At 55.1% G+C, this 26,149-nt stretch overlaps 2 protein-coding genes and 2 non-coding genes across 5 annotated transcripts; 3 read left to right on the forward strand and 1 right to left on the reverse strand.

The window, feature by feature from the left end:
• The first annotated feature begins 6,166 nt into the window (after positions 1-6,166).
• On the forward strand, positions 6,167-13,673 carry NUCLEOLIN (nucleolin multifunctional protein). 2 transcript variants are annotated; one of them, XM_088525515.1, is made up of 15 exons: positions 6,167-6,269; positions 6,782-6,889; positions 7,748-8,042; positions 8,373-8,519; positions 8,685-8,870; positions 9,127-9,210; positions 9,487-9,622; positions 9,917-10,053; positions 10,521-10,647; positions 10,872-11,005; positions 11,348-11,480; positions 11,579-11,730; positions 12,227-12,353; positions 12,798-13,024; positions 13,189-13,673. In XM_088525515.1, the coding sequence occupies exons 1-15, from the start codon at positions 6,252-6,254 to the stop codon at positions 13,266-13,268; spliced, it is 2,091 nt and encodes a 696-aa protein (XP_088381641.1). In that variant the 5' UTR covers positions 6,167-6,251; the 3' UTR covers positions 13,269-13,673. The 2 variants fall into 2 exon arrangements, with proteins under 2 accessions (XP_088381641.1, XP_088381642.1); XM_088525516.1 differs by having other exon boundaries at positions 11,351-11,480.
• LOC148594566 (small nucleolar RNA SNORD82) lies at positions 9,343-9,412 on the forward strand. The gene has a single exon (XR_015913423.1). It is a non-coding gene; the product is annotated as a small nucleolar RNA SNORD82 (small nucleolar RNA).
• Positions 11,866-11,942, forward strand: LOC148594567 (small nucleolar RNA SNORD20). Its single transcript, XR_015913424.1, has one exon. It is a non-coding gene; the product is annotated as a small nucleolar RNA SNORD20 (small nucleolar RNA).
• Positions 13,674-17,477: 3,804 nt separating the features above from the next.
• On the reverse strand, positions 17,478-21,596 carry B3GNT7 (UDP-GlcNAc:betaGal beta-1,3-N-acetylglucosaminyltransferase 7). The gene is made up of 2 exons (XM_010225051.2): positions 21,560-21,596; positions 17,478-18,682 (listed from the first exon to the last, which is right to left on the reverse strand). The coding sequence occupies exons 1-2, from the start codon at positions 21,568-21,570 to the stop codon at positions 17,482-17,484; spliced, it is 1,212 nt and encodes a 403-aa protein (XP_010223353.2). The 5' UTR covers positions 21,571-21,596; the 3' UTR covers positions 17,478-17,481.
• Positions 21,597-26,149: the final 4,553 nt, after the last annotated feature.

Here is a 26,149-nt window from a genome sequence, read left to right on the forward strand (position 1 = left end):
GCTCCCGCCTGCTGAGCATCTGGAGGAGAAAGTTAAATCCTGGGTGAAAGCAAAGGCTGCCAAGGGGGAGGGAGAGCTTGAGGGCAGGGAGCAGAAGCAGGAGCCAAACCCAGGCCGTCAGCATTGAAAGTGAGTCAGGGATGTGTCAAGGCTGGGAAACAAGATGGAACAATTTTCCGAGCATTTTTTTTTTTTTTTTTTTTTTTTTTTTGCAGAAACACTGGACACCGCTGTGAGCTCAAAGAGGAGGATGTGGTGGCAGAGGCCACCTCAGCATGGGGCAGGAAACTGTCCTCCCTCCTCAAGACCTGTCCCGATCTGCCCCCTCTGGGCACTGGCCAGCTGCTCTAGCCTGTCCCTGCACAGGGACATCGCTGGACAGACTGCTGGAGCCAGGAGCAGCCTCCAAGCTTCTTCCCAAAGAACTGCAGGCACCTTCTCCTGCCTCCCAGGAAGTGCAGAGGAAGACTCGTTCCCTTGGACCTCTTTCTAATCTTTTCTTCTTTTTCTTTTTTCTTTTAAAGATGCTATAAAATATATTTATTTACACGTGACTTGATTTCCAGCCATGAATCCAATCTTTGGGAGACATATAATGTCATGAAGCTAAATCAGGCAATATGCAGAGGCAGAAGGTTATTTATCCAGCTCAGACAAGCTTATTTATTTGCTTTCCAAGTGTTGGAAGCAGCTGGACCCCTAGGTGTACCTAGGGAGCTTGTGAACCTGCTCTCCTGGATAAGACCAAGTGGCAACTAGGTGCAAACGATATTAACGAGCCTTTTATTGGACAGATTCGACATGGATGGAAACAGCATCTTGGAGGCTTTTGGGGGCTGCTCCACTCTCTCCTCAGAGCAGCTGCAGTTGATTTAAGGTAAGGGGGTTGCTGTGCCCAGCACCAACTGGCTGGTGAAGCTCATGTCCACTGGCCCCCTGGTCTGCCATGGGCTTCGTGTTCAGGCCAAACATTTCTTCCTGAACTGGAGCAACTTCTTTCAAGAAGATATGAGATCAAACCCAGCAGTTTTTCACCTTGAGGAGGTGGTGCTCTCGAAGGACACCCTGTCTAGAGCAAAGACTCCTGGACAGCTTTAGGTTCAGAGCAGGAAGGGGCTGTAGGTCTGTCCTCCTGTGCCAAGGACTTGAACCTTTGGGTTCTTTCCTCTGCTTCAGCATTATCCTGAAGACTTCCCATCTGTGAAACAGGCCTGGTCGTGCCGTTCTGGTGCCCGATCTTAAAACGACTGCTTGCCTGAGGTCTGTACCCACATTGCTAGCCGCATCCCAGGTAGGAGGGCACTCAGAGCCCAGCTCTCCCAGTGCTGCATCCTGACCCTCACAATCAGGGGGTTTCCCTGGACATCCCCCTCCTGCAGCCCTGGGCTCAAGCTGGCAGGAGCTTCAGCTCCTGCAGGTCACCAGGCCACTAATTCCCATCCGAAAGCTTTTAGCTGCGAGCTCTCATTCCATGGAGCTGTGCTGATCCCATGGAGCAGCTCATGCCCCTTCCTTGCCATGTTATAAGTGATTATTAGTGCATTAGTGTTGGGCTGCTGAACTGTAATGTCTTTACAGTTGATAGCATTAAGCATTTAATTACCCAGCGGAGTGAATCGATGTGGTGCTTTGTTTGCTCTGCAATTAAAAACCTGCAGGAAGGATGCAGGGTAATTTTCAGCCTTCGTTAAACTTCCCCTGTCATTTGGGTCTCCTGAGATGAGCTGATAGTTTGTGAGGGATGGGAGGGAAAGGGCTTTTCCCAAGGAAAGCCTCCCTCGAGATGCAAGAGTGGTGGTAATGCCCTTACTTGGCTTAATGGGACTCACCGGGGTGGTGAGGACCTGGCTTCAAGTCTGACAACACTGATCAGAGCAAAACTGTTTTTCGGGGTCTTTTTTTAATAGCTGCTGAAAACAGAAGAGAAAAGAAAATAAAGTTTGAAAGTGCAGCTTTTAATTCACACCCCACTGGGAAAATTTCCATGCCAAGAGCTGACAAATGAAACTGCCCAAAACAGCTGGCACTGGGGTGCCCAGAGCAGCTCTGGGTCCAGCTGCTTCCACCTGGGTACTTTCTGAGCAAGCCCTGAAGTCCTCAGGACTGCCCAGTCCCTTCCTCTGCATCGCTTGGAAAATGACGCTTGGAAAAACACTTGGAAAGCAGCTCAGCACCCAGGTTTCTGCAAACCTCATGGCTTTTGGGGTGATTTTTACGAAGACAGTGCAGCTGGGCAGCTTCCAGGGAAAGCAGAGGAGCGTTTCCCACGGAGATAAGGAATCTGTCCCAACCTCAGGTTGTTATCTAGGCTGGATTGGACCTGGCTCTGCTGCCAAAGCAGTTTGTTGCCTGGGACCTGCCAGCTTCCTGCAGCAGGGAAGTGCTGGAGGATCCAACTGGTGAGGCCGGTGCTCATCAAACTGGGGAGTTGTCCGTGCATCCGTGTGTCTGCACATGCCCCATAAAACAGGCAGTGGAGGGAGACTCCCGCCTTTCTAATCTGAGACTCAACCAAGTTTGAGTCTTTACTCTGAGAAGGAAACATGTATGTACGTATATCTCTTCCTTTGAGGCCGAGCTGCTCTGACCCGTTCCAAGTGGAGTGTCTGCCTGCTGCTGGCCCCATGCCTGGGAGCTGGTGTGGAAGTGAGGACAGCCAAGTGCCAAACGTCCGTGAGCAGTGGGAGGTTCCAGCAGGTAAAACGTGAGTCATCGGGGCAAAGCCACGGGGCACTGCTCTGTCAGCCTTTGCCCAAGGGCAGCTTTGCTGAGAGACGAACAGTTCACAGAGGTTTTATTCTAAAATGACCTCCCTGTCGCAGTCTGGGTGAACTCAAAATCTTCAGCATCCAGCCTGCAGAGCAGCCGTGGGTTTTTGCTTTGGAGCTGCTCCGCTGGGGCAGGAGGTGTGCGTGGGACGGAGTGGTACGTGGCCTGTGAGAAGCATGGGCTTTTCCAGGCCAACCACACTTGGGCTTCGTGTTTTGTGCAGTTCATCCTTTGCAGGGAGCTGCTGCAAGTGACAAGGGAGCTCATCTGAATTTCTTGATGTGAGCTGCTCTCAAGATGCAAACCCACCCAGGGACCCATGATTTCTCTGGCTCCCATTCCCTATGGCCCCAGGCTGGAAGCTGAACACAAGGCTCGGAAACGCTGGGCTGGGATCAGAGCATTTAGCAGCTGCTGCAATTCTTCCACAGGTTGATTCCCTCTTAAATTATAAAAGCATTTGTATGTGCCAGCTCCTTCCCTGCTTCCAGCTCATGGCTTTTCTCTGTGCTGCAGGAGAGAAGAGGAAGCTCCAAAGCTCCCTCCAGCCTAATCATCCCATAGCTTCTGTCGTGAGCTGTGGGCAGGGGATGCCCAGGGAAGGACCTGGGCTATAACAGCCTGTCCTGCAGGAATCGGACTCATGCTGCATTAGCAAAACCCTTATTCTCAGCATGGTGCTGGGGGGATTTGTGTGAATGGATCCTAGAGGGTCCCGTGGCGATGCACAGGAGATTTGTGAGCGAGTCATCAGGTGTTTTTTCTTTTCTTTTTTTTTTTTTTTTTTTGGTACTCACAGCCTCATCCCACAGTGAGGGGAAGCAGGGGAGCAGCACTGGAGCGATTGCATGGGCCTTGCTTAGGCCATCCCAACCCTGGTCCCCTCTTGTCCCCTCTCGCCCTGGTCGTGGTCAGGGCCCAGACTTGTCCCTTCTCCAGTCCCTCCAGCCACCAGTGCAGGACTGAGGTGATGCCCTTTTGTGCTGACATCCCCCAGAAACCAAGCAGGCAGACACAGCCTTTTGTCACCATCTAGCGGAAATGTCCAGCCGCTGCCAGGCGTGAGTGGATGGGCACACGGGAGGACACTGCCCCACTGGGGTCCCTATGGGGTGTCCTGGCTGGGCACCCACCTTGCCCTCTGCAGGGTTAACCCAATGCACAGCAGCACCCATCCCTTCCTGGTATCCCAGTTTGCACCCATTTGCCCAGCCCCTCTGGACGCCCCTTTTAGGGCTGTTTTCTGTTCCTCGGGCCGGGCTGGGGGGTCATCGGGTAGTTCAGGGCTGCAGGACCTGGCTCCGGGGTGCTGTGTCTGCCCTGCTCACTAGTGGCCCAGTGCACCCTCAGCCATGCGCGATGCCCTGCTGCTCCCGAGGCCAAGCCCGCTGTGCCGTAATCCAAGTATCCTGGGAAAGCCCTCCTGTGCTCTTCCTGGATTCCCTTTGGTGCTCTGGTTACCAAAATCGATCAACCGCTGCCTTTTCTATGAGGAAAAGCCCTTCTGCAGAAGGGACGTGGGGCCAGCCCCGGCTCTAGCAGCACAGCTGGAAGAGCAGTGATAAGAAGGGATCTCGTTACACCACGGGCACATGCAGTAAGGAGGGAGCAATCAGCTCCTGCTTAGCGCAGTGAATATTCCCCCGGGGCCTGTGTCTCTGGGGGTGGCACCAAGACACCCTGCATCCCAGCAGGCAGCCCTGGGTTTGTGTTACTGGCTCCTGCAGCGTGTGGCGGGACATGCTGCACCGAGCCAGGCGCTGCTCCTGCACAGGGGCTTTTCCTTGGCCCTGGTTCTACCTCCTGGGAACCTCTTCTCTTCATCCAGCAGAGGAGGGGGCAGGAGGTGGCTGAGGGGGCAGCTAAACTGCTCTCCCTTGCTTGCAGGTAGCATTGAGCACCCCAGGGGCATCCCCTCCCAGCCCGCATCCACCTGGTGCCTGCTTTTTATTATTATTTTTATTATTATTATCTAAATCTTGAAGGTTCTTTTGTTCCCAACATCAGGGCCTTCTCTCAAGCAGGTGCTGGGGAGGGTGAAACCGCTGGCACAGTCACAGGCAGGAGAGCCCAGGCCCGTCCCTGTTTGCTGTGGCACCGTCAGGCGGAGCAGCAGACGCGCTCAGCCCTCGGCTACTCAGGGCAGGGAAGGCCGGGCCGGGCAGGACGCAAAGCAGCACAACCAGGACCCTGCCAGGTAAACAGGGCTGCAACACCATGAAGTTCAGAGCCACTGGGGTATGATCCCGTGGGAAGAGGGCGGATCTGTCTTTCACCAGTCATTAAGGAAGCACAACTTTCCTACAGCTCAGGGCCTTTCCTCGGCCCCATGAGGCAGCGGTGCTGCTCCCAGCAGCCGCGCTGTCCTGCCTTTTCCCACTGTGCTGCAGGTCATTTGCTGTGTCAAGCGCAGTGCTGGTATCTGCAAGCCTGCAAGCTCCTGGGCCTTTTGAACTCAAGAGACTTTCGAGTTTAGCAGCTGAAGGTAAGAGCCTGGGGGCGCACTGAGATCTGAGCAAGTCAGCAAGGGAAGAGAGAGGTAAAAGGGGCACAAGGGGAGAAGGGGAAAGAGCAGCAGAAACTGCGAATGGTATAAAACCCCCACTCCCTCTGCAAGCTTTTGTCCTCCACAGAAAAAGCAAAGCCCAAGTTTTACCCTGGAGCCGATCAGCAGCACTGGGCTGCCCTGAAGGGCTCTGGCTACAGCCCCCAGGGACCCGCCTCGGCTCCCGGACCCCTCCGGTTCTGGGAACTCCCCTTCCATGAGGCCCCTCCCTTTAGTCTCCCATGGCTCTTGCCCCCCACCTCCCCCCGGGACTCCCGCTGGCTCCCCGATCCCGCCACATCCCCCGCCCTTGGGCCCCTCCGCCCACCCTCCTCCCCGTTCCGGTTCCGCTCCCGACCCCGCGCCCCCGCCCGGACGCCCCCCGCGCCGGGGCCGGTGGCACCACGTGGCCGCCCGCTCGCCACGTGCTCGGCTGCGGCCCAGCCACGCCCCCGCGCCGCCGAGCCCCGCCGTCCAATCAGCGCGCAGGCGCCGAGCTGCCGCTCTCTCATTGGTCGCGCCGCTGCCCCGCGGGCGGGCGGGCTGCGCTCCTCTCGGCCCCCTCCCGCGGCGCACGCGCGCCCGGCAGCCTCCGCTTGTAACGCGCTCCCCCGTTGGCTGATCGCTGAGCGCCAGCGATTGGCCGAGGAGCACGAGGGGCGGGGACGGCGATTGGCCGGGTGGGCCCGCGCGCGCGGCGATTGGCCGAGGCGGGGGCGGCGGGGGCGGGGCTCGGCGGAGGGCTAGGCAAGCGGACGGAAGGGGCCTGCGCTCGCTCTTTCGTTTCGGTGCCTGCCGCGGTCGCCAGCGCCTCGCGGCCGCTCCCGCTTCCCACCCGGGACCCCTCGCGCTGCGCCCGCCCCCCCGCTGGACGCGGCCTTTCTCCCGGAAGCACCCCCGGCCGCCGCCCTTTGCGTCGCCAGGCCCCGCCGCCATCATGGTGAAGCTCGCCAAGGTGAGGGCGGCGCGCGGCGCCGGGACGAGGAGGAGGGCGGGGGGGTGAAGGAGCGGGGGGTGGGGGGATCGGATGGGGGACGGGGGCAGGCCAGGTCGCGCGCCGCGCGCTCCCGCTGTCGCGCGCTCCCACGGCGGTTTCCAGGCCGCCCGCGAATATGGCGGCGGGAGGAGGGGCGCGCCGCAGGGAGCGGTTTCAAGCCCCCCCCCCCTTTTCCTCCATGTTGCCGCGCGCGCGCACGAGGCCGCGGGCGCGCGCCGCTCTAGGGGGGGCCCGGGGCGCGCGCGCTGCTCGGTGGGGGGGCGGGGGGAGCGGGGCGCGCGGCCGCGCGGGAGCGCGCGCGCAGGGCGGGGCTACGGCGGCGGCGCGCGGCCACGTGGTGTCCTGGGGAGAGCGAGCACGTGGGAGCGCGGCCCGGGAGCGCCCCGCGGCCACGTGCTCGGGGGGTCCCCGCAAAGAGCCGCCCCCGTCGCGGGCACCGCCGCCTCTGACCCCCCCCCCGTCTCTTCCAGACTCCCAAAAACCAGATGAAGCAGAAAAAAATGGCGCCTCCTCCCAAGAAGGTGGAGGAGAGCGAGGAAGAAGAGTCCTCCGAGCTGGAAGAAAGCAGCGGGGAAGAGGTGAGGGGCCTGGGATGCAGCCGAGCCGGGACAGGGGAGACAGAATTGCCAGGTTTGGGGAGGCACATGGGGCTAGGAACGGTACCGGCTATTTCGTATATCCATTAACTTGAGCTGAAGAATAACTGTGACTTCCTAAGAGAAAAGTAAGAAAAGTGGTTAAACTGGTTACCCTCTGTACCTCTAGACTTGAAAGGACTGCTTGGGTCTTACAGCTCCTTCTCATACTGATGAGCAAGTGAGCGATAACACATTTGGTAGGACCTCAGCAGCTCTGCTGGTCCTCATCCATTTTATGTGATAACTAAAAAATTGTGCTAATTTTCTAACACATATAATTGCATAAAAGTAATATATAAGACTAAAAGCTTGAGGCTCTAATGTGCTACCAGAAAAAATTACAGATGTTATTTCAGTAGTAGGAAATTAAAAGATACTTGGCGGTTCCAGAAGTTGTCAAAGCCATGGCAAAGATGCTTTTGAGCTTTACCAAGCTAACAGTGATTTCAATTAAGCAGCAAAGTAAGTCAAGTAAGTCTCTTGGAAGGGTACTTGCTAGATTACAGTTGCTATATACTTGCAAGGCTGCAACATTCGAGTAGCAATACCAAGACATAGATGGAAAGATATACAAGAAAAAGTACAGGTGTCCAGAGAAAGCAAGTGTGTGATTTACTGGGTGTTTGGGGAGAGCCATTTCTTTGCTGAATTCCCTATAGTGCCACATTATCAGGAGTGTGGCTGCATAGCTCTCACTGACTGTCAAGACATAATGTCACTTTAGTGTCACTCTTAAGTCTGAAAACCCTTCAAAGGAGCTGCATTTTAAAGGTTCTGCACTGATTTGATGTCTTTCAGATGGTTCCTCAGAAGAAACAACAGAAAGCAGCAGTTACACCAGCCAAGAAGGCTGTGGCTACCCCTGCCAAGAAGGCTGCTACCCCTGCAAAAAAGGCAGTCACCCCAGCCAAGAAGGCTGTGGCTACTCCTGCTAAGAAGGCCGTTGCTCCATCACCTAAAAAGGCTGCTGTTGTAGCCAAAGGAGCAAAAAATGGAAAGAATGCCAAGAAGGAAGAGAGTGAGGAAGAAGATGAAGATGATGATGAGGATGAGGAAGATGATGAGGATGATGAGGATGAGGAAGATGAGTCTGGTAAGCTACTTCTAGAGTGTGTGTCCATTTTAAAAGCTGACTCCAGTTTGTTCAGCCTGGTGGCTGGATAAGTTAACAACAAGCATGTTTTCGTGCTCGAGAGAGAGTTTGGTTAAGGAAAAGTGAAGAGTTAGTGAGGTTTGCTGGGGAGTTTCTTGGACTCCACCTGGATCGTGGTGGAGCGTGGGGTGCAGGGTCGTTCAGGGTGTGAAGCATGTTCTAGTTTTCTTATTGTTCTCTGTACTTCTGTTTAGCTGGGTTTTGGCAGAGTGCTTGGCTGAGTTTGGAGGTTGAGTGCTCTGGGTGAACACTTGCTGCTCTGTCTTGCAGATGAGGAGGAGGAGGCAGCACTGCCAGTGAAGCCTGCAGCCAAAAAGCCTGCAGCTGTCCCAGCCAAAAAACCTGTAGCTGTGCCAGCAAAGCAAGAATCTGAGGATGAGGAGGATGAAGAGGAGGAGGAGGAGGAGGAAGATGATGGTATGTATAAGAGAAAGCTTGGCCTAATTCCTAAAACTGCAATTTTTAAGCACTATAAAGATAAAAATACTTTCTTGAGATCATGTAAATTTATGCAGAGATGCCTGATTTTAAAAATGCCTTAATCTTGAACATGCTCAAAGTTTTATGCTGAACTCATTTCAGAGTCTGAAGATGAGGCCATGGACACAACACCTGTTCCAGTAAAGAAAGCTACTCCAGCAAAGGCTACTCCAGCTAAAGCCAAGGCAGAGTCTGAAGATGAGGATGAAGATGATGATGATGAAGATGAGGAAGATGAAGAGGAGGATGAGGAAGATGAAGAGGATGAGGAGGAAAGTGAGGATGAAAGTGAGTTTAAATGTTTTGGTGAGCATAGCTGTTCATAATAATGGGAAGGATCCCTGAATGTAATTTTTGTCTAGTTTTGGTCTTTGAAGTGGGAAATAAGGAGTAGTTGCCATAATGACACAGGAAAGTTTTGTGTATCTACATAAAGATACTTGTGTGCTGATCCACCATAGAAGAGCTGTGGTTTGGGGATTTTTTTTTGTTTGCTTGTTTTGCACTTTGAATCCAGTTGTCTTTTATTTCTTCTCCAACACAGAACCTGTCAAGGAAGCACCTGGAAAGAGGAAGAAAGAAATGGCCAATAAAAGTGCACCAGAGGCCAAGAAAAAGAAAACAGAAGGTAGGTTGGTGTAGGGTCATCAAATGATGTCCACAGTATTTGTATATTTTTAAGGCATCTCTATTTTATACTGGGCTGCTGGGTGAGAAGAGACATAAGTGAAACGCTTAAGATGTTCAGTGTGTTTTTGCTAGCACAAGTGATGATTTTAAGGGACTTAATACTGAAGCATGATGTTACTTTTAAGCAGAAACTGATGTGCTAAAGCTGTCTGCAGTTGCTTTCCAGTTGATCTAGTTGCCATAAAGAGTCTCAAACCTACTTCTTTATTTAAAGGGTCTGCTTCAGCTTTCTCTCTCTTCATGAAAAATTTGACACCAACCAAGGAGTATGAAGAACTGAGGACTGCTATCAAGGAGTTTTTTGGCAAGAAGAATCTCCAAGTTACAGAAGTTAGAATTGGTTCTTCTAAGTAAGTTCCTCAAAATGCTGGGATGCTTGCATGTGCCTCTGGAAGCAGTGCAGGACATGTGCAGTACTGATAGGATATAATGTTTGTCTGTCCACCAGCCACTTCGGACAGTATATCCCAAAAAAGTAAAGCTGCCACTGAACTACAGAGCTATTGCATTCTGTACAATTGCTTTGCCTTTCTGGGGCATTTAGCCTTTATTTCATTAACAGTTTAATTTGACCAGGCCCTTCTGAGTTTGTGTTCTGATACTAGGGCCTTTCAGACCAGATAATAAATGTATTCCTCTTTCAGACGATTTGGCTACGTAGACTTCTCATCTGCTGAAGATCTGGATAAAGCTCTTCAGCTGAATGGAAAGAAGCTCATGGGCTTGGAGATCAAACTGGAAAAAGCAAAGAGCAAGGAAAGCCTTAAAGAAAATAAGAAAGGTACAACACAACACTGAATACCTGTAGGTGATAGGGAAGGAAGCTGTAATAATTAGTAGTGGTTAACACTTAGCTTAGGGCATGGCTACAACTTGAGCTCTTTGACATAAACTGTTTCTTAGCAGTTTGTATGTATGTTAACATATAGATATGCCAGCTCTGACTGGAATGTCTGAAAAAATCATTTTAAGAAATAACGCATACTAGGAATGTGATGAGGAAATGTGGTTCTGTCCTCAGCTATAGGAACTGCATTCTGGCTTGATGCTCTTGAGGAAGAGAAATAATGGCAGCCTATTTGTTTGTCATAATAATTGCCTTTTTAGGTTCTGAAATGCAAATTTCCCCTGTGTCTGCCTCTTGGTGATGAATTTGCTCTGTTTTTATTAATAAACCAGCAGTATATGAGAGAAGATTTTGGCTAAATGGTAGTATGAAACTAACTTTGTGCTTATTTTTCTTTGTAGAGAGAGATGCTAGAACACTTTTTGTGAAGAATCTGCCCTACCGTGTAACTGAAGAAGAGATGAAAAACGTGTTTGAAAACGCACTAGAAGTCCGGCTAGTATTTAGCAAGGAGGGAGCCAGCAAAGGGTATGTAGCTGAGAGGATTGTTGGCCATTTTTTGTTTCTAAAACACTTAATGTGTTCTGATAAACTCCTGTTCCTTTACCTGTCCTGAGACACCTCCAGGCTTAGATGTGCGAGTTGAATGTGATGTGCCAATGCCAGTGGAAAGCACTTTCACATAAACCTGTTCATAAGCAAGTGCCTCTTTTCAGGCAGAATTACATTTATTTGTTTTTCCTGTGCTCTAGGATGGCCTATGTTGAATTCAAAACAGAAGCTGAAGCAGAGAAAGCTTTGGAGGAGAAGCAAGGCACAGAGGTTGATGGTCGTGCCATGGTTATTGACTACACTGGTGAAAAGAGCCAACAAGAAAGTCAGAAAGGTATTTTTCTATATCTGTAACGAGGATGTGGATGGTGCTTAAGATTTAATTCCACTTGGTTTTAGAAGCTGGATAGGGATAGAACTATTTTTGAAGCGTTGCTGGAAAACTAAGGCAACAGTGAAGCACCTGTTTTGTGCTCATGCCTTTCATGTTTGTGCTGCATGTTTCGTCCATTGGAGGAGGAAAACTAGTCCAGGTGAATAAACCAGTGCTGTTTAGCCTTCTTTGTGCCCAAGGGAGGTGGGAAGGGCAACATTTACTCTAGGGTCTTTTGCAGTGAGAGAGAAACCCGTCCCTTTCTAGACTTGCACTTCTAATACTGTGTTTCCTTCCTAGGAGGAGGAGATCGAGAGACAAAGACTTTAATTGTAAACAACCTGTCATACTCTGCCTCAGAAGAGACTCTTCAAGAACTGTTCAAAAAGGCCACTGCCATCAGGATGCCACAGAACAACCAGGGCAGGCCTAAAGGGTATGTTCTGCATCTGTACCATGTCCTGCAGTTGGCATGATGCTCTGATTTTTTTTTTCTGTGCTCCCAGCCTAACTGAAATCTTCCCCTTCAAATAGGTATGCATTTGTAGAATTTCCCACAGCTGAAGATGCCAAAGAGGCTTTAAACTCGTGTAATAACACAGAAATTGAAGGCAGAGCAATCAGACTGGAGTTCAGTTCACCAGCATGGCAGAAAGGGAACACGAATGCGAGAGGAGGTTTTAATCGTAAGTGTTTCCCCGGTTGATCACTTGGTCTTGAGACAGCCGTGATTTGGGCTTAATCCATGCAAACCTAAATCTGCTTGAAATCAGGGCTGGCATGCCTATGGAGTGGAAGAGTTGCTTTAAAAATGCTAGTGCTGGACATGATGATTGATTATCTGAAATGCTGATGAAACTATTTGCAAAGTCCTCTAGATAGTCAAGTGCTGATCCAGCAGACTTTTTTTGTCCTCTTAATATCTATTTTTAAAAAAGGGAATTATTTTGACAGTCTGGAGTTGGTCTGTGAGGGTGTTTTTCATATAAGGTTCTAATTGCAGTCCCTCAAAAGTTCAAAAACTTTCTTCAGAGCATTAGCTGTTCTGGGCTGCCTTTAAAACATAAATCAAACCCTTTAACAGCACCATAAGTTCTTTTGACAGTCTGTGATGTAAATTGGTAATAAGTGATCAATAGATTATTTGCTCAGACTTTCCCTAAATGGATTCTCTCTTCACAGAACAAAGCAAAACATTGTTTGTCAGAGGCCTTTCTGAGGATACAACAGAAGAGACCTTAAAAGAATCGTTTGAAGGCTCTATAAGTGCTAGAATAGTCACAGACAGAGACACTGGATCATCTAAAGGGTATGTTAGACCTCCTGTGGGCAACTTTCTGTTATTTAATTCACTTTAATTGTAGTTCAGGGTGTCTCTAATGTTTATGCAGGTGATTCTCTGAAACCAGGAAGGTGCATGGAAGTAGAGAACAAGCTTAAAACATAGATTCAGTTGTTAGTGGATTGCGTGTGCTTGTCTTCTCTATGAGCTCCTTCCTGCCGACAAATCCATGGCAGCCTATGGATTCGCACGAGAAGAATATTAAACTGTTCAGTATTGGCAAACTCACACTGTGGCTCCATCAGTTGTGTTTCGCCATTGCTGTTCAACAAGTAATATGTTCCTGATCACTGGTGTGATGATTGCAGGATTGCAGCAGGATTGCATAAGAGATTATTATCAAGTACTTGCAGGTGAACCTGTGGCTTGTGGATCCTTTGGAAGCTGACTGTCTCTTACCTTGCTGTGTAGGTTTGGATTTGTGGACTTCAGCTCCCCAGAAGATGCCAAAGCAGCTAAAGAAGCCATGGAGGATGGAGAGATAGATGGAAACAAAGTGATCCTTGATTTTGCCAAGCCCAAGGGTGAATTTCAACGTGGCGGCGGCTTTGGAGGTGGATTTGGTGGTCGTGGCGGCAGAGGCGGCAGAGGAGGAAGAGGTGGATTTGGTGGCAGAGGTGGTGGCAGAGGATTTGGAGGTAAGAAAATGCAGAAGCCTTCTCTTCCCATGGGTAGGAATGTGGCGGTGTCCTGCAGGACACTTGGTGTGCTATTCTGTTCTGTGCCAGAGTGAGTTTGAAGGGCAGTCCTGTCTGTTTAGCAATAACATGTAACTTGCTTCTCGACCTGATTTTCTTTTTAGGTAGAGGAGGTGGCTTCCGAGGAGGCAGAGGAGGAGGTGGAGATCACAAACCCCAAGGAAAGAAGATAAAGTTTGAATAAACTTTTCTCCCTTTCCTTCCCCTTCTTCTGCTCTCTGAGACTATCTGAAAGGACTCCGGGGGTTTTTATTCTCCTTTTATCTTGGCGGAGCCTTCGGAGGACATTCCAAGATGCGAAGCAGTACTGTGAGCCACTTGGAAGAAACAATTTTCATTTCAAGGAAGAGATAGCAAGCCCTTTTGCCTGCTTGCTTATTCAAATGAACTTTTTAAAAGAAATGAGTGATAGATATGTGGGAATTTACCCCTTGTCTGTGAGTTGTCTTGAATTTATAATGTTTTACCCATGTACAAAAATATTTTTTTCCTATAAACTTCTGTAGCATTTTTTGCTGTAAAAATGCAGAATGTTTTATCATTTGTGCTTCAGCACCCTGTCTTGGACAGATTAAAGGACCTAAACTGGTTCGTGTTACTTCTGCGCCACTAACCAAAGGAGGGCTGGGAGCCTTCGGCTGGGAGTCTTCACTCTCCAAGGTCTTCACTTTCACAGGCTTCAGGCCAAGCTTAACCAAGCCAGCCTTCTGGTGCTAGATGTAGTGCCTGAGGAGGCAGGGAAAGAGGAGGAAGGGGTGTTAGCCTCTTACCACTAGTCTCACGTACCCTGTTTCTTGGAAGAGTGAGTAGAATGTGCAGCTCTACTCTTGCCATTACACCTCTCTGCAACTTTTTTTTTTTTTCTTCTTCCCCTTAAAACTAAATTCTGTTCTTACACCAAGCTCCTGGGGCTTCTATCTACCGTCTCTAAAGGCTTTAGCTCATTTGTAGCACCAGCCCTACTGCCCCTCACCTCCCTCGCCCCCTGCAGCTTAGCCTGCCAGACACAGGCCTGTGGGGCCAGAGTTAGGCTGGGACAGGGCCAAAGAAGTTAAGGGCTTGGGGGCTTCTTGGGGACAGTTGTGACTGCTCCCCTGGAAGGGGCAGGGCTGCTGCTGGGGTGGCTGTTACAAAGCCCTTCCTTGCACCTTAAGGCAAGGGTGCAGAAAAGCGTGTGGGAAATCCGGCTCTAGCAGCTACCCTCTTGGTCAAGTTTCTGTGCTATTAAAAACCTGGGCTGATGCCAGCGAGCTGCAGCCTCCTGCCCTTGTGTGGCCTGACTCCTGCCCCACTGGACTGCTTGCCAGGCAGCGGCCCATGACCCTAAGTGTCTGCTGAGATCCTTACGAGTGTGTGATGGCTCCATCCCAGGACTCTAGTGCGGGGATGGGGAGGAGTGAAGGGGAGCACGCAGCCGGGTTCTCCCTTTCATCCTGAGCCTCAAAATTGAGGCAGGGGTGGGGTGGGAGAAGATTCCTTACAGTGCTGATGTTGCCAGATGAGCTGCCCCTGCTCCTGCCTTTGGAACTACCGTTTGGCATCAGCCATTTTAGAGCCTGCGCCCCAGCCACCGGCAAATGGTCGGAGCGCGGCGTGGCGCTAGGTGGCAGCCGCTGCCCGGCCGCGCGGCCTGTGTCCCTGCTGCTGCCGGCCTGGATGCTGCTCCCGGGCCTCTGGGAGAGGCGGGAGATGGAGCGGGCTTGGCTCGGCCTCGCGAGCCCTTCCGCAAGGCTTGGTTGCTTAAAAGCCCCGGGATGGGGAGAACAAATGGATGTGCCCCCAGATTTGCGGGATGTGAGTCCTGGCAGCGAGTCCAGCTGTTCCAGAGGGTGCCAGGCTCCAAGGTGGGTTTACGGCAAGCGCAGCAGGGAAGGGAAAGGACCTTCCCTTGTTGCCTGCCGTGTCCCTCACTGCTGGGCTGGGTGCTGCGCCTGCGCCCTGTGCCATCCCCACGGTGCTGTCCTGCCGGGGCTGCCTACCTGCCGCCTCCCTGAGCCCACACGGGCTTCGTGTGCCCGCCCGGTGACGCTGCTGTGCTGCCACTGCTGCGTGTGGCGAGTTTGGGGGTGCTCAGAGAAGCTGGCCGGGGGCTCTGGTGTGACCCTGGCGTGGCTGACAAAGCCTCGGGGCAGGCGGCTCCAACAGGCCTGGCCAGGGAGGAGCTGCTGGCTCATCCCTGCCTCCCGCTCCAGGCTCCCGACGTGCAGCCCAGAAAGCTGCTCCTCTGCTCCAGGTTAGCGATGCCAGGCTCGAGGCAGGACCTGGGGGCTCCTGCAGGGCTCTTCACCCCATGAGACCCCCAGAGCTGATGTGGCCAAGGTTCTGCAGGACGCTGGGGACATCGAAATTCACCCGATCCAGAATGGAGCTGCCAGACCAAAAAAAACATCCAGGGGTGACTAGATACCAGGACAGCATCTCTGGGACCCCAGACAGGTTCATTTCCCAAGGCTCGGTGTGATGGGGGGGACACTGCTACAAGGCCACCCACGGCCTTTACCACTAAGACAGTCTTGGGCATCACGTTTCCCCATCCTGTGCCTCAGTTTCCCTGAGCAACAACCGAGGTGAGAGTTTGAGTTTTCTTCTCCCTTCTATTTTGTTTTAATTTGCTTTGTTTTTGTTTTAACCTTTATTTAGAAACTAAGATATTCACCAAATCTACAAGGTTTCTCTGTCCAGGTCCCGCCAGGTGGAAAGCAGCACGGAAAGGTTTGCGTGCGCAGCCCGGCGCCTTCCCGCGGAGCTCCGAGTGCGCCCGGTGGACAGGAGCGGGACGAAGCCGCATTTACTGTACCTGACAACAACGACAGAGGCTTCGTTTTGGAACACGCTCCTGAACGAGAGGGAAGGTTGGGAAGGTGCCGAAAAGGCCGCCGGGCTGGGCCTGGCTCCGCTGCAGCCCATCAGAGCACCCCCAGCGCCCGGTGGCACCAAAGGCTCCTTCTCTTCCTCCTCTTGGAATCCGTAGCCCGTTGGAGTGGCCAGGGGCACTAGCCAAGGAGCTGTGGGGCGGCTTGGCACTGGACTGGCCTTTTTTTGGCCGTTTTGTGCCCTTGTTTGTTTTCCAACCTGGGGAACATGTAGGCGCGGAGCAGCTGAAAACTGGCACGTTTCCAAAACACATTAAGAAAAGGAAAAAAAGAAAGAAAAAAAAAAGAAAGAAAAAGGCACTGCACAGGGGACCTTTGAGGTAGTATTTTTTTTTTTTTTCCTTCAATGCCTGGCACCAGAGAGAGCGAGAGAGGGAGAGCAGCAGGAGGGCGCACACACACACACACACACACACACACACACACACACACAGTCTCCACGCGTGTCCGGGTAGAGGGCCGGGAAGGTCCCCCGTGTGCGGGAGGCCTTGGGGTGCAGGCCCAGCACCCGAGGGCGCCAGTGCCCACGCTGGTTTTGAGCACTTTGCTGTCAGGGACAGCTGGCCAGGGGACATCTCACATGTCCCTTTGAGGAGGGGAAAGGGCAGCATCTCCCGTTCCCCAGCTTGGTCCTTGGCCACATCCTCAGGGAGCAAATGTTACAACCACTGGGAAAGGAGCAAACTGGATGCAGACGACCCAGGCCCGGCTCTGCACACCACAGAAGCACCAATGCTCCCGGGACACCCGCAGCTGTTCCTGCTCGACGCTTCAGAGATGGGCTAGCCTGACTCGCCTATTCCCCTTCCCTGTGAGAGAAGGAACAAATCCCTGGGGGATTTTGGCTGAGCACGGTCCTCCCTGCGTGGCCGGGTGCCACCGGCATAGCTCTGGTTTGCAAACTTGGACCCGAGGGGCGCTGGTGCCAGGGCAACCGCAGCCTCGAGCAGAGCCCCTTTCCCGAACCCCTTCCGCGGGGCCGGGCTGGTGCCACACCATTAAAACTGGGAGGAGAAATTGGGGCAGCAGCTAAAATTCCCCATGACTTTTGAGCAGCAGGAGCTCACATGCTTGTAAACCACTCAGCCCTTCGAGGAGCAGCTTTCCCAGGTAGCCAGAGGATCTCCAAAAAACACCCGTGCTGCAGCCCTCCCACGTCCCATGCTGTCCTCCATGCTCTGGTGAGTGTAGTACCCAAGTTGGAGACCAAACCTCTCCCCCTGCACACGCACACACACACACGCGCGTGCGCGTTCTCATTCTCTTTCTCTCTCTCTCTCTCTCTTTTCATTTTGTGCTAGATTTTTTTTTTCCTTCTTCTTTTTCAGCAACCCCCAACCCAGCTGGAGATGAGCAAACCACATTACAGTACAGGAACACAAACTATCACAACCCCTGCCCACGAGCGCGGGCTCCCTGCCCTCCTCATCCTCGAGACGGCCGCCCCTGAAGAGCTCAGCCCTTCCCAGAGCAGGGCTCGGCCATCCCGGCCCCCTTCAGTCCCAGCTCTCCAGAGAAGCTGAGCTAAAGGATGTTGAGTTTTCTCGAGCACGTCAAGTTACTGTGGACCAAGTCCCACATTTGGAGCAAGTCTGGAGGCAGCAGTTTATGAACCACCAGCATACTCCGGAAAAAACACGGCTCCTTGTTCATCTTGCTGTTCTTATTCTTCACGATGCCAAAAGTTTTGAAGCCCTCATGCCCAATGGGCGATACCTTGAGGACCTCCAAGCACATCCCTAAGAAGACGTCATCGATGGGGTACAACTCCAGTGTCTCCGAGGTCTTGTGCAGCCTCTTGGCTAAGGAACCATCCATGATGAAGCCCCCACCCCCTGCATAGGGAGGGTAGTTGTTTTTGTTGTAGAGGGCGCTGGGGATGTAGTACTTGTTCTCCTTCTTCCGGATCGGCTTGGCCTTGTAGAGAACATCCCCCACAAAGAGGTCCTCTCCCTCTTTCTTGTCCTCCAGGAACTCCAGGATGTTGCTGGGACTCACAAACACATCGTCGTCGCCTTTGAAGATGTAGCGGACATTGTCGCAGTAGATGTTCAGCCACTTGAGGAAATGGACCTCTTTGAGGGTGAGGTTGAAGAAGCTGTCCAGGAAATCCCACTGCAAGATGTCCCCGTAGATGTGGTTCTCATAATCCAGCAGTTTCTGATAGTTGGCTCTCTCCTCCTCCTTGGAGGCTGTGCCCAGCAAGAAGAGCGTCCTGATCCTCTTACCCTCCACCTCCTTCTCCTGGCCCCAGGTTCTCCGAATGGCCTCGCGGCGGTCGTGCTGCGTGATGATGGACTTGACGACTATCAGCAGGTAGACGTCCCCGCTGCATTTTTCGGGGTGGTTGATCAGCATGGGGAAGTAGCGGCAGTGCCGATAGAGCAGGAACTGCTGGAAGTTGGGCTCCAGCCCTTTGAACCAGTCCACCTTGCTGAAGTTCTGGTTGGCCGAGCAGTTGGTAGTGGTGATGTCCCAGGATTTTGAGTGCTTCTCTGCCACCCCCTCCGCCTCCATGGGAGCTTTCTCCTTCTTGCTCTTCCAGAAAGAGCTGGTGATGGAGAACGTGCTGTCTCTCTTCTGAGTTTTCAGGGGCTCGGGCGGGAGTGGGTCTTTCTGCTGCTGGCCCTGCATGAACTGGCTGGGGGCCATTCCTCTTTGCAGCACCGTCACCGTGATCACCAGCAAGAAGGACAGGCAAACTGTTTTGTAGATGGTCTTCTTCCTAAAGAGACAACACGAGTGGATTAAGGAGGAGAAAACCATGGGCTGCAAAAGGCTTGCCTGCAAAAGCATCTTCTGGCGGGATTGTGGGATGCTCCTCGTCTGTGTCTCGTCACCTTTTGATCCCACCACAGCTTTGTGGATGATGCTGTGGGACACTCCCATGTGTTTTCAGTGAAAAATTCCGTTTGAAACAAACACACACACACACAAAAGAATCATTTTCTCTGCTGAAACATTAGCTCTGAGAGATGGACAGGCTTCCTGTGGCCCTGGCTGGCCTCGCAGGCAGGACAGCACCAAGAAAGGAAGTCGGAAGCAGCACAAAACAGGCATCGGTGGGTCATTTCCAAATAGCGGGTCAGAATAAAAAAAATCTGCCATTCGAGATGCACTTGAAGTGTCAATGGGGGAGAGTCGAGAGCTGCACATCCCACACACATGACCTGGCGTTTCTGGGGGGTTTGGGTGACCCATTGAGCTGCTCTAGTGACCGTCGTGGATTTGCTTCCAAGGAGCCCTCGTGCCCCCAACCTGCTGCCTCCCAGACAGTTCAAAGCAAGGTGGGTTTTCACCTTGCTGATGCCCCCACAGAGCAGAGGAGCTGCCTGCTCTGCCTGTCAGCCTCCCGCTTGGGCCCCAAGCGCTGGCTCCCTCCCTGGCTCCTGCATCCGCACTAATTTCCTCCCGCCGGCCGCCTCGGGCCATCTCCCCATGCAAATCCACGTCGGGCAAAGCAGGAGCAGCTGGGGCTGCGCGTGCTGAGCGCAGCCCTGGGATGCCCCCGCGTTCCCTGAGCACAGGAGCTCGGCGCAGGGGGACATGGGGCTTCCTGCATCCTCCTGGGGCTGCAGAAAATACAGAGTCAACAAGCAGGGCTGCAGTCTGAACAATTTAGCCCAAGTAACTTTCAAATAGCCAAAAAAACCCACCCTCTCTTTCTCTCTCTATATAGCCTTCAAACTCACATGGCCCTAGGTAGCTGGATGCAGCCTGGCACCAGCTTGCAGCTTTGGGGTTTGCCCAAAGACGGGTTCTTTGGGTTAAGCTGCAGAACCCCAAGAGATGGGGCAGAAGATCCCCCGCAGCACCAGCGGGAGCCAGTCGTGTGTGAGTTTTTGGGCAGGAAGGTTGTTTTTGTCCCACTGTTTTTCTCTCTCCCTCAGCGCTCTGAGAAATGAGAGCTGGATAGAACCGATGGCTCCTGAGACCCATGGCTGCTGAATTAAATAAGGCTTCACAGTGGGGAGAAGAGCCTTGGTTGGTGGGCCCTGCAATCCGGGACACCCTGGAGCTGTCCCTGAGGACAGGGACAGTGTCGCACTCAGCCGCGATGGGACGGTCCAAAGTGCTGGAGCCCTGAGCTAGAGGGAGCAGGAGCTCCGGGCGCTGCAGCCTCTCAAGCACAAAGATTTTGCAGTCCCAAATTTACGTGGGAAAACCACGCTCGCTAGCATGGAAATAAGCAATTAAAGGCGAACGGCTGGATATTCTCTGACAGGTTTTATATGCGGCCACTCAGCTGAGACTGATGAGGGAGCCGTCCCAATCCGATCTCGCCCTTCCCTTTAACCCCGTCAGGGCTGCGCCCGGTCCCTGGGCCGCCACACGGAGCCCGGCCGGGCCGAGCGCCCTGGAGCAGCCACTGCTGCTGCTCCGGCTGAGGCAGGAGACACTGCCCGAGGAGACCCCAGGGACCGGGGCTCTCCGCTTTCCATGTGGAGATGGCCGGAGCCGGGGTGGGATAGCCTGGATGTATCGGGGTGCACTGGGGAGGTGCCAGCTCCAAGGGGAGAGGAGCTGGGTCTTCTCCTCCCCACCTCACCGGGGACATGGGGACCCCGAGCCACAACCACAGGTGATGCCTGGGTCCAGCCAGGGAGTTTACAGGAATAACATGATAACAGCAGGTCTCCTTTCGGACTGCCGGGTCGTTCTGGGCACCTCATGGCCAGAATCACCACAGCTGGTGCTGAGACCACTTGGAAATGGGGTCCTAGCCCACTCCTACCACCTCCTCCTCTCTTTTCTCCATCAGGAAAAGCTCAAACACCTCCCAGGGAGGCAGTTGTGCCACCGCCGGCACTGCCCAGGGCTGTTAAACACATCCCCCAGTGCAGACAGTTTCCCTTTCGGGTGGCGATGCTGTGGACAGGGTGGCCCCGGGAGACACAGACTCTCCAGCCCCAGTCCCCGGAGAGGCTCCCACCAGCTTCAGATGGACACAGAACCCGTTTGGATTGGCCAGGACTATCGGTGGACTCGGCTTTTCCCAGCCCCGCAGCTGGAACCAGCCGTGAAGCCGCGCGAACACAGAGCCCCTTCTGTGGCCGTGCCAAGGCCGGGGCGCGGGGATGGTGCCGAGATGCAAACGCCGGCGGGAAAGCACAGAAACCTCCCCCGAGCAGCCCGAAACGCGACGAGGCTGGAGCGGGGCACAGCCCCGTGCCTGGGGCGGCAGGGACCCCCTCCCCACACAGCCTGCACCGGGGGTGACGGAGCAGCCTCCCCGGCACGGGGGGCTCCGGCTGCGGGAGCATCGCCCGGGTGTTGGCACGGGCAGACGCGGAGCTACGGACCCCTCCTCGTCCCTGCTCCCTGCAAAAGCCCCTTTCCTCAGCCTGTGCCCCTGGACACCAGGGAGGAGGGAGACGGGTGGGATGGGGATCCCCACCCCGGGGCTCCCTGCTTCAGGGCTGGGCATGGAGCAAAAGGCACCGCTGCCCTGGGATGCTGGGCAGGGGCGAGGGGCTCTCCCAGGCGCGCGGCCAGCAGGGCAGCGGGACCCTGTTCTGGGCTAAAGCTGCTGGCAAAGCCGGACCCGGAGCGGGATGGACGTGGGACTCGGGCTGGCGCCGCTTTCCCAGCCAACACTCACCACTGGAACATGCTGGGAGCTGGGACGGGCCGGCCGCGCTGCTCTGCCTGCCGGGACGTGCGGCGCCGCTCGATGGTCCTGCCCCGCGACCAGTGCACTTCACTCTGCCCTCTTCCTTTTCCTCTTTTTTTTTTTTTTTTCTTTTTCCCTTTTCCCTCCCCTCTCTCTCCGAGGTGGAGTCAAGAGGGATGGCACAAGCAGGTAGCTTTAACTCTTTGCCTTCCCCTCCACCCCCTGCTCCCAGCCTCGCCGGTGCGTGAAGGGACCTCCAAGTGCTGCAGGGAAAGGGGGCACCAGAGTTTAGGGGTGTCACCCAGCCCTTCCCACTGGGGGAACCCCTGCTGCTGGGACACCCCCTGGGAGCTGGTGATTGGGGGGTCCCACCTGGCAGCCCCTGGGGGGGGTCTTCTGAAACGAGGGGACAACATGGGGTGCGTTGGCCATGGCCATAGCTAACTGCAAAGTGATCCCCTTTATGGGGAGGAGGATCCCGGTGCTCACCAGGAGAGCAGCCTTGGCAGTCTGATTCCTGGAAGAGCAATCTTGGGCTTTTCTGCACCACCATCCTGCAGAGCAGGTCATTTAACAGTGACCAAACCCCCTCCCCCCCCCCCAAAAAAAAAAGGGCAAAAATCCTGTTTTCACCATGCATTGGGCTACTGCGATCCAGCTGTTGTCTCCGATGCCCCAGCAGGAGCTGACTTCCTTGGAGCAACGGACTCCCCCACCTCTCCCAGATCCCCAGCTCATCCCAGACCCACAGGGCACCAGGACCCCCCTGGCCGCAGGGTCCTGCCAGCACCGCAGCAACCCGGGCAGGGAGGGCAGCTCCCCGGGCACCGTCCCACACCAGGGACAGGCTGCAGGGACGCCCCAGGGTGCAGCCCAGCCGCGAGATCAGTCCCGGTGCTTCTGACGTCTCCCTTCTGTCACCTTCCCAACCCCGGGCTGCTCCCATCAGCCACGGAGCCGGGCTGGGGAGCTCACGGGAAATCCTTTGGGATGTTTCCTTTCCTGCTCAGTAGCGATATCTCCAGGTGCTTCCCCGCTGTTTCGCAGCTTGAGCAGATCCTGGGGTGCAAGGAGGCCTCATCCTGTCCCTGCTCTGAGCAGGGGGACGACGGGCACGAATGGGCCTGGGAATTCAGACACACTGCTAAGGTTTGTGCTGGCCAGGAGGCACCACCAGAGAAGCCCTTCATTTTGCAAACAGGCACAAAGGGACCAGCAAAACCCTCAATGAGCCACTGGGCAGGGATGGGGGTTCTCCGCATCCCAAATCTTCAGCTCCCTGCAAGGTGCTGGCCACGGAGCAGCGGGCCGGACAGACCTGCTCCACGAAGGAGCGAAGCGGTGGTTGCCGCAGGGGAGGACACTGCTACGGCACCACGAGCAGGAAGTTTTGCAAGTGATGCTGTCAGACGGCGGTGGCGGTGACAGCTGCTTCCGCACAGGAAAGCGGCCACCTCGCAGAACGCCGGGGCTTCCCGGATGCTTCTGACCTAGTGCATCAGGTTGCGGCTCAAATAACCCCTTCTCTGAAGCCAGGCCCCCCCGCTCCTGCCTCCCCGGGGGCTCCCATGCTACACGGGGGACCCTCCAGGCAGCCAAGCTGCTCCGCTGGTGGCCAGCAAACAAGAAAGCAAAGGCCACCATGGGGAGCTGCATTGTGTCACGCAGGCCCTGTGCAAACCCAGTGCGGTGCCAGGGGGAGTTGGGTGCTGGGAGCCACTCCGGAGCGCCCCGCTCGGAGCGCGAGGGCCCCGGGGCTGCGGCAGGAGCCGCGGCGCTCGGCGGTGACGGAGGGTGCGGAGGGCAGGGCGGGATGAGGTGGATGCCTCGGGGCCCGTCCGCGGCTCCGAGCGCTGCAGCCCGTGTCTGCGACGACCGGGAGGCGCGCGGCCCTTGGGGCAAACCCGAGGTAAAGCACAGGCAGTGTCAGCGTTGGGGTGAGTAACGCCAGAAACGAGTGCTGTCCTGGGCACTTCTGCCGCTGGCAAATCCTGCTTTCAGGGCTGAGCTTTCCACAGCATTTTCCACATTCACTGCACCATCATATACAAATGTTTGGGACATGAGGAAGTTTTCAGGCCCATCCTTCTCTGATTTGAAGTGACACACGCCAGGAAGGCGACCACAGCAGCCTCTCCGGGTGCTCATGCTCCACAGAGGTGCCCTCCTCTCCCGCACTGCTGCTCCCAGGGCATTTGCCATCGCCTCAGGCACCAGCTGAGCCCTGGGGGAGCTGGCAGGGACCCAAACGCCGGGGCTCGCGCGTTATTGTTCATTGCGTCGGGAGCCGGCGTGGGGAGGCCCCACGAACCTTCCCAGGGACACTCAGAGTGCAGCGGGTGCCCCCGCTCCCTGCCCGCATCCAGACCCTTCCCAGGCTGCCCCATCCCAGAGGGATTTGGGCAGCCCTCCTGGCAGCACCCGGGCATGGCCACTGGGGTGAGCAACCTGGGGGCACAAGAGCCCCCAGAGCAAGGGCCTGACCCAGATACTGGGCATCATTTGAGGCAAAAAGAAAGGGAAAGGACCATGACAGGGCCAAAATGGCCCATTTAGACACTGTCAAAGCAAACCACAACACGCTTTTCTTGTTTCAAGAAGATATTTTAAACTGAAAATTGAGCCTGAATTTAGATGCTAAAAAAGAAAGAACAAAGTAAGTTTTGGGAGGTTTTCTTTTTTTACACGGGTTATGTAGTCCCAGAGGGCAGGCTCATGGCAGGTTGACCCAGCCAGTGCTTTCCCACCAATGGTTTGGGTTTTGTCTCCCTGGGAAAAACTGACCCAGTTTCTTTGTTAAGTTTTGCTATTTACTGACTTTTTCAGCTCTGAAAAATCATACAAATTATACATGTGCAGAAGGAAAGTCTCACCCGCTCCCGCAGTGCCTCCAGCCGCGCCGCCCTCGGCACCTCCTGGCCACCCTGATCCGCTCCTGGGCCTGGTGCCCCATGTGAGCAGGCGCCTCATTGCCCTGCGCCTCCCTTGTCACCTTCGAGCGCCTCCCTTGTCACTTTCGAGCACCCTGAGCAGCCCTGAGGGCTCAGCCTTGGCTGCTGTTTCCCAGTCTGGCGCTGCAGTGCCCAGTGGGGAAGAGACACCGGGAGCAGGATGGGGCATCCCAGGGAGAAATGCCCCATCCCGCGGCCCCGAGCTGGGCTCGGTGGGTGTCTAATCGAGCTGCTGGGCACCCCCAGGCAGCAGGAGGCAGCTCAGGCCTGGCAGCGCCGCGCTGGCACCCCGCGAGCTCCCGCAGCCAAGGGAGCCGCTGGCAGCGCGGGCTGGGGACCGAGGAAACGGCGCGATGTGCTCACCACGCTCTGCCTCTGGCCAACGCACAATATTTTCCAGCGGTTATGTCATTTAAGAAGCCACTCCGGCTTTTCCTCATTAAACGTGCGCCGTTAAGGCCGGGAGCCGCGGGTGAGCGCCCCGAGGAAGCGGGGGCTGCTTCCCGACGGCTGCTCCTGGGCACGGCGGGGACTGTTGCACCCGTGCACAGGTCCCACCTGTTGAACCGACCGGGACTCGCTTGTCAGGATAAAGCACACTCGGGCCCTGCGCAAACATCCTGGATGAGATAGCAGGAGGAGCTGCCCGTTCTCTTGACGCATTGGCTCCTCGAGCGCCTTTTACGTCGCTGCCCGGGCTGCGCCACCAGGCTGGGGACAGCTCAACACATCGCGCCCATGCCAACACATCGCGGGGCAACACCAGGGCCAGATGCTGCTCCCTGCCTCAGTTTCCCTTTTGGGAACACATCCTGCGCTGGCTTTTCCTTGGTCCCCCCTTCCCAATGCAGGGTCACTGTTCAGCAGCGACAGAGCCCTGGGTGTTCCCACCCCAGGGCAGGGATTTTGCCCCGGGATACCCGGCTGTCCCAGGGAGCCAGCTGGGGCTGCGCTGTAGCTTTAAAGCCAGCAGCTGGATACAGCTGTGACTGCGAGTAACCCTCGCCGCACGCCTTACCCTGCGCTTTTATGCATTTTCCAGTGGTTCCAGAGCTGCTTGGCGGCAGCGCACGGAGGAAATGGGACTCACGCTGGCGGGCAGGGAAGGGAGGGGAAAGGGAAAACATTTCCCCTCCCCACGGTGCAGGGTGAGCCCGACGCCGCGGAGCCCGGCTAGAGTGGCGGCCTGTGAAACCCGGGCTTTTGGGCCAAAACCTGACACGGGGCTGGAGGGCCTGGGAATGGCTGGGAATGGCCGTGTGCAGCTCCGGGCCCAGCAGCACCGCGATGGTGCTCAGGGCCCTGGAAGCGCCGCTGCTCCGCGGCTGAGCCCAGGAGCGGAGAGGAGACGTGTTTTCCGCGGGGCAGGGAGCGCTTGCAGCTTTGCTCCCGAGCTGGATGGAAAGGGCGGCTCAGGAGTCACCTGAGCACCACGGGCCGGCTGCCCGCACGGCCCCTCTCCAGCGGGAATGGAAAAACACACGGGCCCAGCACTGCGCGGTGCGGCGGGACCCCGCGCGCCGCCGGCTCCTCGCCGTGCAGAGCGCTCCCGCTGCCCGCACGTGGCCAAACGGGAGGCACAAGGCGCATCAGACACCCCGGACATCCGCCCCAGGGGGATCATTCT

Source organism: Tinamus guttatus, unplaced genomic scaffold (genome assembly GCF_059628265.1).
Source record: "Tinamus guttatus ecotype Peru unplaced genomic scaffold, ASM5962826v1 Tinamus_guttatus_pri_ptg000227l, whole genome shotgun sequence".
Classification (NCBI taxonomy): Eukaryota; Metazoa; Chordata; class Aves; order Tinamiformes; family Tinamidae; genus Tinamus; species Tinamus guttatus.

Coding starts and splice junctions, on each gene's coding strand:
- NUCLEOLIN (XM_088525515.1), top strand. Junction 10,648..10,871: donor AAGGAGGGAGCCAGCAAAGG/GTATGTAGCTGA, acceptor CCTGTGCTCTAG/GATGGCCTATGTTGAATTCA. Junction 13,025..13,188: donor TGGTGGCAGAGGATTTGGAG/GTAAGAAAATGC, acceptor TTTTCTTTTTAG/GTAGAGGAGGTGGCTTCCGA.